Raw genomic sequence first — 14,265 nt, 5'->3', positions numbered from 1 at the left:
TTTTGAGTATTTTTTTATTCAAATAGTTGTGAATCAAATGAAAAAAATTCTGTTGGAAAAAGTGTATAGCTGTGATAGCTGCTACAATTGGCAAGCCGCAAGGTCCCTGCTAAAGTCTGTTAAAGTCCCATTGACCTTCATGCACCTACGAGTGTGAAATCTGTTTTTTAGAGGAATGGTTCCTGAGTGGTTGGTAGTTTAATCCCCTAATGCTGAGTGTTGTTGAGCAGGAAGGCATTGGGTACCATTTTTTAAGTTCTTTGGTATGACTCAGCCTGGATCTGAACTCTAAAGACATTCTACCACAAGGCCACTGAGCTGGCTCCACTCCATTCCAATGCATCAACTTGTAGATGATTGGATCCATGTACACCTTCATTTTCCATGTCTGGTCTGGCTCAAAACTGTACGGCTGGAAAATTCCAACATCGCTTGCCATTTTTGTTGCACCGGTAATTTAGGTTGGGGTTGTGATGGGGCTGTAAGCTAGAGGAAGGGTGTGTAAACAGAAGGATGTCAGTAAGCGGGGTGAGCTTACTTAGAGGCAAATTTCCAATGAACTACTGCCACCCTGCAGAAACAATGTCCAGAAAACTTCACAGTTTTTTTTTTAGCTAAAAATGCACAACCATGATCACTAAGAACACTTTGGGACTTCAAATAATACATTTTAATCACTTTCACTAAATTTACAAAAGAATGGGCGTCTGTCTCTCGATTAAGACACCATCCATTCATCAAGTCTGACTGTGACATTTCCACACTACTAGATCCACTGTCAATTGCCTGCAGTGTAACAACAAAGTTCAGTCACAAAGTTGTGGACCACAAACTCTGACAAGAGCAGGGTCATCTGATGCTGAGGAACATTGTGTGCACGGTTCACCAACTTTTCGCAGTTAGTCACGACAGACCTCCAAATTTCATGCGGCCTTTAGATTAGTTGAAGAACGGTGTGTGAAGATGGGTTTCCATCACTAAACGGCTCCACCCAAGCCACACATCACCTAATGCAATGATTAGAGTTGAATACAATGCTGTAAAATACCATGCCTCTGGACTCTAGGGCAGTGAGGAAATGTTATCTGGAGTAACAACCCACACATGACACATCTTCATCTGCCAATCTAAGGGGAGAAACTTGGATCTGGTGTTTGCCAGGACAGCGGTCCTTCTCAGACTACATTGTGTGAAGTTGGTTAAAGGCTGCATGGTCTGAGATTGTTATTTTTAGGAGCAGGGCTTGATCCCCTTGGATCCAGTAAAAGGAACTCTAAGTATCTTGATATCTTTTGACATCAAGAGATCAAAAGATTTTGGAGAATTCCATGATCCTGAACATAATGAGAAGCGTGGGAACAACTTCTTGGGGTCTATAGGGCCCATCCAGACATGGATGAGAGAGTTTGGTATGGAAAACCTCGAATGACCTGCAAAGAGCCCTGACCTTCTACCAATAAATTATCTTCAGACTTGTTTTAAAGCTAAGTCAGTGTCAAAACGTCTCAAGAAGAGAAGACATTTGGTCTGTGACAATGTCTTTTGGCTAAATCCTCAGTCTCCTTTGGTATTGAGCAAAGACTGCAGTTTAAGCCTTCTCTTCCAACATCAGTGTCTTGACCTCTCACATTTTGGCCATAAATGTTAAATTCATTAATTTGAACATTCAGTCATTCATCTCTGTAGGTATGCACTAAAAGCAAATAATTTAGGAATGTTGGCTCCAAGACAGAGACATGAGGCAGAGCTGAAGATGTTGAGGTTCTCTTTGGGAGTGATGAGGATGGATAGGATCAGGAATGAATACAACAAAGGAGCAGTTAGATGTTTTGGAGAGAAATGCAGAGATGCCAGATTGAGATGGATATGTTGAGAGGAGGTACAGTAACTATGACAGGAAAAGGATGCGGAAATGGGAACTACCAGGAAAGAAGAGGTTCGTGGATGTAGTTAAGTAGCACATGAGGGTGGTTGGTGTGGTTGAGGAAGGTGCAGAAGATGAGGTGAGTTGAAGGCGTATGATTGGCTGTAGCGACCTCTAAATAGAGCAATGGGATTGCTTTGAAATTTTTTAGTACCTGACCTCTCGCCCTCAGTGGATGAGTTATTACCATTCATAAAAGCTGTTGAGAAGAAAGCATTTTGGCCTTGTAGTATGAAATTTAAGTTTTTTTTCTGGGATTATGTTTGGCAGAGATGCTAAGAAGACAAAACAAGTAATGGGTTAGTCATATCAACTCCTTGGCTCTGATGATAGCCTTGATTTTTAACTCTATCCATCGTTTAAACCGGCTATTCCCATTTGAGGTCATGGGGTTGCTGGAGCCAATAGCTACTCAATGAACGTTTGCCAGCCCATAACAGGGCAACACAGAGACAAATACACACGCTTCCTTTCCTCAATTTTGGAAATTCATATTAGTATCCTCTTAAGAATCAAGCTAATATTTTTGAGCTAATCCTCTACACACGTAGTCACAGGGCCCTGGTGAAGCAGAATTAACTTCTGTGAAATGTGATGTCCATGCATGAGGACGCTAGGTCCTCATGTCTTTGAGGGACATCAAACAAACAAACAGACAAAAAAAATAATATAAAGTACTTGTGCTGAAAGATTATATCTTTAAATGATACTAATAGTAAATACTGATGGGTTTATAAAATACCAAACATAAACAACAAAAAAATTCATAAACACCGTCTTGCATTTTTGTACAACATAGCATAATTTGCAAGACACAGCAAGGGTTTGGGTCTGAATTTTGGGCTTCAATTGTCCAAGTGCAGAGTTAAAAAATGTAGTGAAGTTTACTGGGGTCTAGTAATATTGAAAAGTAACATTGAAAAGCTAAAAAAAAAAGCCTGAGGTTCTTTGACCATTTGTCTAACAAATGTTGCTAATGTTTTTATACATGTTTTTTTATTATTTAAATGATTAACTTTAGAGTAATATAATAATATAATATATAAATATATATAATATAAATACATACATACATATATACATAATATATAATATATAGTTACATAATACATATACACACATAATATATAGTTATATAATGCATATAGATACATATAATGTAAAGTATGTTTGTATGTATGTATGTATGTATGTATGTATGTATGTATGTATGTATGTATGTATGTATGTATGTATGTATGTATGTATGTATGTATGTATGTATGTATGTATGTATGCACGTGGGAAGTGAGGAAGTGAGGGGATGAGTTGACCCAAAGCAATGACGTAATTGTGAAGCGAGCGTTGGGCAGGAAACAACAATTCCCAAGATGCACTACAAATTACCGTTGCCTCTGGACTGGACGGGGGAAGGGAAGCTGAGATTGGAGGGAGAAACAATCAGAAACTGAGGTACTTTTTAACGGCTCCTATTACATAATATAATTCGACATACAATTGCCCGAGGTTTTTGTAGCATAGAGATTTAATTGCCCTGACTAGAGCGTGTTTATAAGGACCTTGCATCCAGATTTACCTCTGATTATCTCCGTTACAGTTCAATAAAGCTGCAGCTAGTTAGCCTGGCAACTGCCTTTCTTTTCTTAGCTGACGTAATTGGGTCTTTACTGTTTAAATGCATGTCGTATTTTTATAAAAAAAATATTGTTGACGTTGATGCATGTTTTTTGGCTAAGTTGCACACTAATCACGGAGCTGTCGCGTTCTGACTTTTAAATTAAAGCTGTAGCTGCGTCTTTGTGCCAGTGGAGCTGCTAGTAGTTGACGTATTGCTAACTCGTCGGTTGCTAGAGATACTGGTTGCTAGCTGACAGCAGGCAGGCTGCTGCTAAAGCTGTCATCGCAGCCATAAGTTTCTGTTAGCAGCTGTCATTGAAAAATACGTTTTTATGCGGAAGTTTATTCTGCGTTTGATCTATCTATGTGTCATGTTTAGAACACGAACTCAGCATGTCTTCAGTCAGATATAGACGTGGAAAAGAAAGTATACACTGCCCGAGTCACTCAAAGTAACGACTGATGTGAACAGCACACAGATCACTTTTGAATGATTTACTTTAAAAGAAGTAGAGTTCTTGTAGTATTTTGAGAAAAAAATTACGAATCTTTTTAGTTCAACATTTTTGTCACGTTGTCAAGAAATCTTCAGTGCCTCCAGAAATTAAACTAATGTCAGGAAGGACATACACAATTTCCAGTATTTTACCCAGGACGCCATGTGGTTTATACACAAGAAAGTACGTAATTACGATAGGTTAAACAACAAAATACTACGGTAATACTGAAGTTATATACTTAAGTACAAGTTTTTTTTAGTACCAGAAAAAAGTATTAAATATTTTTAAATCTCCCTATCTTTGATTTAGAACTAAAACATGATCTTTAAAAGCTAATGACATTTTTCAAGTATTTTGTTTGTCTTAAAACCCCTAATGAAAAGTCACTATTAACATTGCCTAAACTTGCTCATAATTTTTGTTTTTATTTTTTGCAACATTGAATCTACATGTTAAGATATTTTTGATTAAAAGCAATGCATAATAACTCATTTCTTCTTCTTTTTGGATTCTGTGATCATCTTCTCAAGATAGAAAGAAGAGCTATCTCTATGACCCGCATCCCTCAAGACGTCTTTAGTTCTCTCTGCGGACATTTGTTGGCGCATCGAGGAAAGCTAAAGACAGTCGTGAGCACCACTTTGGTTTGAGGAAATTCATCTGCCTCTGTATTGGTACTTCTTGGTGAATGCTGGATTTGTCTTGACTGCCAAAGTAATGAAGTGTCTTGGACAGGGCGAGCCCAGCCCCGAGAAGCAATGTCCCTATGCAGCGTCTGTGTACCTTTGGTGGGGTTGAGGAGGGTGGTTGATCTGTGGAGAAGAGGAAGGAGGCAGGTTTCCAGGAAACTGGCATATTGATGGATAGAAATTTCCTCAACTGAGCTATTGTAGATTGATGCCTGCGCATTCCACAGCCCTACAGAGCAAGAGAGGGGAAAAAAGCAAGGCTGCCACAATAAAAAAGAAACTTGCATTCTAATTTCCAACAAAGGAACCAAAAGAATGATGTGCACAACACAAATGTCATCATCAGGACTATGAAACCTGTAGACTGACTGTGGACATGGAGATCTGTGTTTGAGGGGACAATTGTGCACTATAGAAACCATGGTGTTGGCTTCATAGCCTAAGAGACTTTTAAAGGCCAGAATCAAGACCATTTCAACAGCCAACAAAGTCTAATGCAATGGAAGAAGACATCAGTGTCACATCCCACACTGAGGTAAGGGTTTTTATATGTTCAAATCCTTGCATTAATCCCATTCTGGTGTTTGGATTTGCTGTAATTTAACACCATTAGGTCAGGGAGTAACACCTGTCAAGTTTGCCAACAAAACAGGTTTTTTTTCCCCCTCTTCCTGCTTCATGTTGGTCAATTAAGAGCTTATGTGTTAAGAATGGTATGCCACATAGGTTTAACTGGAGAACTGAGGTCAAGTGTTCATTTTGGCATCAGCTGTAATCTCTGATCTTGCTTTCTTGGCGCGTCGCTCTGGTGGCAGTTGATAGGGTATTTCCCAATCCTTTTCTTTGTTTTGAAGTCATAACCTGTTTTCTATTTTAGTGCACATACACTCTGTCCATTTGCAGTGTCACTCAGTGTGATAAAAAGGCCCATTTTTGGAAATGAACTCGTAACCCTGGCTTTTGGGGGGGAATATTTTTCCTGCAAAGAAGGTGCTAAGTGATATGTTTTGTAAGGGACTTTCTTTGGTTTGTTACACGTATGCTCTACACCTATTTTGCCACACAGTACTTGTTCATATGATGTACATTTAAACAAAATAATAAAACACATCTGTTGGTGTTTGTTGCTAGGGTCTGAATGGTTTGTCACATGAACATATACCTTTAGAGATCACCAATGGATGCTCCAACCATAAACCTGTAAGACAAAAAAACTCTTAATTTATCAAATTTTAGTGGTCCTTGATTTTATACATTTTTTTTGTGTTGCATTCTTTTTCTATGAATTTTCTTTTCTGCATTTTACAGGTCATGAATGGAGTAGTTAAAGGTTGTAATGGAGGTCTCACTAATGGGAATGCACCTCTTGGATCCCTGCCGGTATGTTAACCTTTTCATTTATTTTTATTTTTTTTAGTTTTTCTGCTTTCTATAATTTACAAAAGTGGGCTCTTTTTTATGTACAGATATCTGCACTGAAGCAGAACGGTCTTCTACAGGCATTGACAGAAGGAGGCAATCAGTCCAGCCTTACAGGTAAACCTGTCTGCCATATTTTCTTCCACCAGAATTTGCATTTGTTTGAAATTTCCTCCGTTAATAAAGAAAAGGCTCTGTGTGGCACCTTTATGCATTGTGCTTTACTTGTAAAGAAAGTAATAACAGAATAAACTGAGACAGAGTCTTCTTCCTTATTTAATGTCAAAGTAAAAGACAAGGGTGTGTGTTTTTAGAGGCAGGACTCTTCAGTTAGTTTGTTATTTTTACCTAGTTTGTCATTTCCTTTACAGAGGAAAGGGAAAATGTGGAATTGGAGAAGGCCAGGCAGGAGTGGGACGCCCTGGAAAACATCCTACCAGGTCTAATTCCTCTTGTTTAACTTTCGATTTGCACATCGTTTTGAAATGCTCAATTAGAAACATTTCATTCATTTTGGGGAAAAAGAGATTTCCGAGATGCAGTTAATAGATATCATGACAAAAGGTGTCACACTTCAGTGGTTTGTTTGAATTTTAAGGAGTTTAGTCAACAGAATACCTTGACTTTGTCACCGTTGTCTGCTTCTCTGGAACTTTTCTATGACTGATGGTGCACAGCTCTTTGGAGTCACATCTGCTCAAGTGTGACCATCATGGAAAGCTATTTGGAGATCAAACGACAAATAAAAACCTATGATTTTTCTGCTAATTGTAATCTTAGAAATGTACTTTTTTGGAAACAGATCCTGGGGATTGGTTTGCTTTCAAAGTAGAACATTTTCTTTTATCATTTTGTATATTCTTCTTCTTCTTCCTTGTAGCTATGAAATTCATTTCAAGCCTTTGCTAGAAAGTTTTAATTTAAAAAATTGTTTTGTCCCAACAGCCATAACAGAGGACTCCACCCCAACTCCACTCATCTCCTTTAATGAAGCCTTGCAGTACTTCCAAACTACAGATCTTGGAGACTTGCTGGTACGAAATTCAGAAACAGTCAATTAAAACAATAAATAAGTGACATGAAGCCAAATATCTGCATACTATTTTATAATAAACAACAGAGAACATGTCCTTCACTTGGAGTGGTGTTTGGTGGCTAAAAGCTAGACTAGCATGTATTTAATCATTTGTTTTAATGCAAATATTAGATTACGTCGGGATTTGTTAGGAGGATCATTGATCCTGAATAACTTAACTCTTAAGGACCCTCGGTGACATCAGTGTAACAGAAAAACATCAGAAATGTGTTTTTATGCTCCACTAGTTTTGTGGTACATCCCAACTAATTTTCCATTTAAAGGGAAACGGGTCTGGGTTTTTATCGGTTATAAGGGGAACTAAATTTTGTTTTGTTTTTTTTATCTCCATCTGTAGAAGAACATTCAGCCAACTATTCGCAGGACTGGTCTGGCTGCAATCACACATTTTCTTTTTGGATCTCCAAGACTGCATAAGGATCTCGTGGAGGAGAGAGATCTCGTCTTTGCCATCGCACAGTGTGAGTTTGTGTGTGTTTTTAAAAAGTCATCAGGTTTATATTCTTTAGTTGACTATCAAACAACGAAAGTTTCTTTTTTAACACATTATTGTGGGTTTGTGTGTTGTTTTTTCTTTTTTATTTCAGGCCCTGTGGATAACAGCCAACCAGTTCACATGCGAGTCCTGCAGACTATTTATAAACGGCTGATTGGCAGCAGGCTGGACTGTCCTCGCTTTGGTCCACACTGGGAGAACATTGGCTTTCAGGGTGAGAAACATGCAGCCTTTTGGTTCAAATGAAAAAATATGTCTATAGGTGAACATACAGCCTGTCATTGTCTAGAAAACCTGACAAGCTTTTGTTGCACACATTCATTGTGTTGGTTTGTGTAATGCAGGCACTGACCCAGCCACTGACCTACGCGGCACTGGTTTCCTTGGACTAATGCACACTCTCTACTTTGTGATGGATCCAGAGACTCTGCCACTGGCTAAAGATATTTTCAGATTATCACAGCACCCCACACAGGTACAGCTAAGTCAGTTTACTCCTCATATCTGTGCTTTACTAAGCTATCATTTTGTTTGCGCATCATTTTTTGTGTGTTGATTTACTCTGTTTTAGAACTTCCCATTCAGTGTGATGTCAATCAACATGACCCGCATTGCTTTGCAAGTGCTAAGGGAGGAAGCCCTGACAAAGTGAGGCTCTCCTCTTGTTTCAGAATCACATTTTTCTTGACTGAGAATGTCTTGACTTGCTGGGATTTTAGCCCACAACATCAAAGTCCTGTCGTTGCTTTTTCCAGGGAGTGCAATCGCCGTCAGCAAGTGGTTGGCGTGCTGAATGAGTTTTACGTTGCCACGTACCTGTATGTATACCAGCTGTGGAAGAGCCAACAGAAGACCATTGCTGACTCTGGCTTTGTACTAAGAGGTAAAAGTGATTACATCCTGTCAAATATCAACAGAAATTCAAGAAATAGCATTATATTTATGATAAAACATTCATACACTGTAGATAAGTAAAAGAAATTCAATACAACAACAATTCAATACAACACTTCAATACACACAAGTACAGTTCAATACACACAAGTCAAAGAAAATGTAAAAATGTAGGGCAATTAGTTTTATTTAAAATAAAATATATATTATATGACATATTTTAATTATCTAATTTCTAATTGTTTAAACATCATCTTTAAGAATAGGTAGTATTTTATTATTTTGTTAAATTACGCCAGGCTTAGTATAAAGCAACTGAATGTATTTTTCTTCATTGTTACTTGCCTTTTAGCTTATTTTAAAAATGAGATTTTTTCCTCCCCAAAATGTTTTGTTTTTTGTTTTGTAATGCATAAATCATTTATTAAGACAAAACAAAACCATGACCCAAAAACCAAGGTTTGAACCGAAATGTGGGGAAAATGAATCATTGCATTCCTACTGCCAACAAACATGAAACATATTCGACGGAAAAAAAGTAAAATTCTATACAGAAAATCCAATAAAAAATTGAGTCAACTAAATAAATGGGAGGACCTGCTAGAAAAAATCTAAAAATACAACACTGCAAAGCTGAGACTTTTTTTCTGTATAAAAATTAATTTGTAAGATTAAATTTTTGTTCTAAAAATTCAGAAGATGCAGTCATCAATTTTTAACATGTGAAACTCTTTTATTCAAAGAGCCACTGCCCAGACTGCAATAAAACAAAAACAAGCTGTGAACCTCATGGAGTCCCGTGTTTTAACCCACAGAGGTGGAGCTGTTTGCCAAAAAGAACCCCAAGCAGATACTGCGCCGACTAGAGTTCTTCCTGAAGGAGAAGCGAGGGGGCGAACTCCCTCGGGGAGCATCACCTGACCCTCAGGCCCGCCAGCCATCTCCCATCCTGGGGGCCAGATTAGGGGCGGGACAAGGAAGCAAAGCAAAGGAGATGCATTTCACAGGCGTGTGTGATCTACAAGCAGACATGGAGGGAGAAGCTAGACTCATCTAGGCTAGACCTTGTGTGTATGTCTGTGTATGTGGGTGGGTGTGTGTGAGCTATCCTGTCTATATCTATTACTGTATGTGTGAAAGGCTTACTCAGAGCTACAAGAAGAGCCCACCAGTCCCTGTCAAGGGTCTGCTATTGTAACCTATTCAAACACTTCTACTCCTTCCACTGATGCTGGGGAGCTGCACTTTGATCTGACTAAGCTTGGGGATCTTTCAGAATGATTTTTTTTCCCCTATAACTTATTTTAAAATCTACGGACATGGAATAGTCATATATACATATATATATATGTGTAAAGGGTCTTTAATGAAAGATGTCACAAACACCTTTTGAGTGAATATTTGCACTTTTCTGTAGATTTAGGAGCCAAATCAAAAGCTGCCAAATTCTCATTGAGCTCTACACGTCTTGAAGCCCCAAAATGTATACATTATACTTCAAAAACAAAAAAAACACATAGCAACAATATGTTTAAACTTTAGGGAAGCATGGCAAAGAGTAGCTTTTTTTTGGTAAAGGCTTGAGAGGGGCACTGTCAGAGAGAGTTTACCCCAGTGATGATGTCATCAAAGGAAGGTTGGCAGCTCAGAATGGAGCTTTGCATGGCTGAACTGAACCCCTTCAGAGTTCAGGATTTTCAAAATGGTTTTCTGTGTCCCAACAGTGCTGCTCAGCTGCAAACAGTGAAAGAGCAGCATCAGTGGGGATATAGATGCATGCTCTCTGAAGGTGGTGAGTTTCTAAGTTGTGTTGGTGAAATATTTTAGAGTCAAACACAAAAAATCCTAAGCCAACTACAGCTTATTTACGAGTTGAGATCCAATATTTACAAGAGAATTATAAGAGTAATATACAGAAGTGGAAATGCACAATAACATAGTTATTTGTTTGGAAGTCCTCTTTCTTCCACCGTCTGGTAGAATTGGCTTAAAAGGTAAAATACTGAGGGAAAAATGCCCTTTTTTTTTTTTTAGGGGAACTGTCTGTTAAGTCACCACCTCTCAGTTGATGCCGTCACATTGATGGCTCAGCGGCAGACGCGATTTTCAAGTGACCCATCGTACGGTAACGTTGCAGCTAAAGCAAAAGTTTCCGAAGAGTGCGTCTGCTTGGCTCGGTCGCAGCTGAAGCCAAAGGTCCTCTATAAGCTTTCTCTACATTCCGTTACAAAGCATGTGATTGTAATTTTTTTTATTATTATTTTATAAAGGGTTAACAAATTGATTCCAATGTGTGTGTGTGTGTGTGGGGGGGGGGGGGGGGTGATGGTGTTAAACAATTGAGCTGTACCTACTGAAGGGTGCCTCTCCAAGAAGACATAGGAGATGTATGGTTGTATGCAATCCCTGCTCTTTCTCTATGATAATCAAAACACTAGTGCTGCGAGGTGATACCATTTTTTTTTTCTAACTTCAGGGTTTGTGCACTTGTGCAAGCGAATGTGATTGCGTATGTGTGTGAGTCACACCACAGAAACCGACTACAGATGGGGTGCTTTCTTTTGCACAATAAAAGCCAGCTTTACTAAGTACTTGATCCCTCTTCCTACAGATGGTACTCTAGTCATTTTCAAAATGGTACGCAAAGACCATATCTTAAACAAAACAAAGTTGTGTTTGTTTGTTTTCAAAGCCCTGTGTCAGTTATGGATCAAGCTGTCATGGCTAACATTTGAAGGACTCTGAGATGGGTAGAGCTTCTCAGCAAAGCTGGTTTGTCCTTTGTGCTCACATGAAAACGTCCCCCATCACTGTAGTCTCATCTGTAGCATGTTCAGGTAGCACTAGTACTGTAGCATCTATAGCCTCCTCCTCCGTGTAAAGCTTGTTGATGTCACGTCTCAGTTACAGTCTGTAGTGTCGATGAAAAGTGCAACCTGTTACTAATATAGCACATACGTTTCAGTTGTCTTTGTAACAAATCCAAGTGGTACGGTGAGAGCTTTGGAGAGAGATGTGGACGATACCCGACACAACGTTTTCTTGAGGTGGCGGAAATGAATTTGGTGCCTGCACAAAGTGGAGTCCCGAAGGGTTGAGCGCTGGTTTATTTTGGTGACAGACATTCTGGATTTGAAGCAATGCAACATGTCGTGTTGATGCAAAGGACCCATCCCAGTCTGTGAATTTGCTTAGCACGTCCACATTTGAATCTGAGTTCACGGAACTCCTTTTTTCATCCTTATCACCATCATGACACTCCCTCCACCCTGCATATGACCTGAAGTAGTCTTGTCAGGTGTTTGTGAGTGTTTTTGTTTTTTTTAAGTGGTTAGGAAAGTTTGCACTGTTGTGGATATGTGTGTGTGCGTGTGAGGTGCACTAGAGGAAACAGGCCATCTTCGACAGCCATATTGTAACGTTCATTATCACCCAGTTCATTGATGACATTGCTGTGGGATGTCCAGGGCCATCAAATTCCCCTTCCCGCTCGAAAACTAAATTGCACCATTAATATGATCTCATATTTAGTTTTTATTCAATTTTAAACAGAGGAGCAGTACGGTGTATGTAAATCAGGAAGTTTGTATATAGAGAAATAATGATTGTAATTGTATGATTGTCTGTAGGGCATTATACTGAAGAAACATTGCTTACCTCAAGACTTAAGACAAATCCTCCCTTTCTCCTGTTTGTTTAGCCTCTCAAGTCAGACTTTTTTTTGTTTTGTTTTCTTGACTTTAGGCCTTTTTTGTCACACTAACTGAACTTGCATCATATACATCCACTACCTAAAGCGCAGTTAACAGCAGCCTAAAAGCAAAGCTGGTTCATTGCTAGTGCGTTCGTCTCAACGACACCATACAGACCCACAGGCTCTGATGCGGACATAAACCAAAATCCTTCAAATGAACTCCGATTGGCTGACGTTTGTTGACACAAGCTGGCTTTTCGTGGCTTCAGTGGTCGTATATACAATATACTTTTGCTGTGATTAAATGTTTTGCTGTCAGGAATCCACACAGAACCCCATCCTGTCTTTATAGCACAGTCACATATACTGTATGTTCGTAAAGATTATTTGGCTCAACAGGCAAGCATATTGCTGTGTATTCTTGACCTTTGCGTATATATTTAGTCTCACAACAAGGCCAGATTGTCAATTGATTTTCCCTCTTTTTTATGTTAAAACAGAGAATATTTCTTATGCTTTGACCATCACAAAGGGTTCTTTAGTTGAGTAACCAGATCCAAAGGGAGGGGGAGGCGAAACGGGTTCTTAAAGGATGCTGGATGCTGAGAAAAGTGCCTCCTGAACATCTGCTTCTCAAAGCAGATGTTTGGGAAACAGTTGCTTCTCTCGGCATCCAGCGTTTTATATGAAGGTGATTTAATGTTGCCATTCTTGTCATATTCCTCAGAGCATTTTATGACTATACCTTGATTGTAGAAGCCCTATTTTATACTGAGAGTTATTTCAGAATACAGTATGTGCTGTTCTACATTAAATGTATTGTATGGAAAAAGCTAAATAAATGCGATTTAAATTGAGTAGTTTCCTGTCCTTCCTCTAAGGGAATAATTTTTCATTTATCTTTGCAGGATTATTTTCTAACATTTTATTGTTGCTTTGAAATCCAACACATATAAGCTGACTGTTTATTTCCTTTTACACAGCACAAATTAAAAGCAACAAATTGGATTGCATTTTCTTAACATAAGTGAAATCTAGAGAAATACATTTTCCTGCTGTAGCTTTTTTATTTGGCCACTAGATGGCACATTGCTTCTGTCTCTAGGGGGGCATGGCATTTTAGACTTACACGTGGTCTAAAATTTTCAAGTAGGACTCAAACAGTTCTTTAGTTAAGTCGAAACATTTAATTTAAAATTGTGCTGAGTCCTATAAGATTTTGCGTGTCCATTATTTTTCTTTTCTATCTTTATTTCTAAATCTAAACAAAGAACTTTGATGTCACAGATAAACTTGTTTTTTCCTTTCAAATGATGATTACCCCAGAGCGATGTATTAAAAACCAGCAACATTTGTACATTTTTGTCAAACTACACTGGAGTCCTTCCAAAGGCATCTTGAAGCTGCAAACCTCTACATCTGTGCTCAATCAGACCGGTGGCTCCTGCTGTCTCGGGATGCCAGATCTCTGGGATGTGGTGTTGGATCTGCTGAGTCACAACACGCACAAGAACATTTGGACCCGCATCAATAAAATGCCAGTTTCACAATCTGTTGTTAAGCCTGCCGCTCGGTGGTCAGAGGTCATTTTATTGGTAAATTGATGCACAAAGGGTGCCGCTTTCATAGTGAGTCACAACCAATAAAACATCTCTCAAGTTATCCCTCAGTATCCTGGGGAAAAAAGATCATCATCAAAATTGCTAATTTACTCCCTAAATGGAGGGTCCTGTTTGAATCAGTTGGTGCTGTACATGTCCGTTTCCATTTGTACCTAGTGAGCCTGCTGGATTACAGCGTTTTCTCCCCCTTTTTCCCTGCAGTCCCCTCCCCCAGCACTACTCCTCTTTTTCTCTGATGTCATTGTTTTCCGGCCAGCAGATCCTGACGCTCAGCTGCAGCCTGAGAGCACATGCATTTAAACGGTCCTGCAGCT

General features: G+C 39.0%; 1 protein-coding gene across 3 annotated transcripts; it reads left to right on the top strand.

The window, feature by feature from the left end:
- Window positions 1-3,100: 3,100 nt before the first annotated feature.
- elmod3 (ELMO/CED-12 domain containing 3) lies at window positions 3,101-13,186 on the top strand. Of its 3 annotated transcripts, none has more exons than XM_078952761.1 (14): window positions 3,101-3,376; window positions 4,572-4,873; window positions 4,958-5,265; window positions 5,862-5,930; window positions 6,039-6,110; window positions 6,197-6,266; window positions 6,521-6,589; window positions 7,095-7,183; window positions 7,583-7,706; window positions 7,833-7,955; window positions 8,086-8,216; window positions 8,313-8,389; window positions 8,497-8,624; window positions 9,451-13,186. In XM_078952761.1, exons 3-14 carry the CDS (start codon window positions 5,230-5,232, stop codon window positions 9,690-9,692), a joined length of 1,230 nt encoding a protein of 409 aa, XP_078808887.1. In that variant the 5' UTR covers window positions 3,101-3,376; window positions 4,572-4,873; window positions 4,958-5,229; the 3' UTR covers window positions 9,693-13,186. The 3 variants fall into 3 exon arrangements, with proteins under 3 accessions (XP_078808887.1, XP_023814358.1, XP_078808888.1); XM_078952762.1 differs by having other exon boundaries at window positions 3,251-3,376; window positions 4,576-4,873; XM_023958590.2 differs by having other exon boundaries at window positions 4,572-5,265.
- Window positions 13,187-14,265: the final 1,079 nt, after the last annotated feature.

This window comes from Oryzias latipes, chromosome 9 (genome assembly GCF_053564925.1).
Source record: "Oryzias latipes strain Hd-rR chromosome 9, Olatipes_Hd-rR_3.1".
NCBI classification, from domain to species: domain Eukaryota; kingdom Metazoa; phylum Chordata; class Actinopteri; order Beloniformes; family Adrianichthyidae; genus Oryzias; species Oryzias latipes.
The sequence above is the reverse complement of the archived record's forward strand: the minus strand, read 5'-3'. Positions and strand labels throughout refer to the sequence as shown.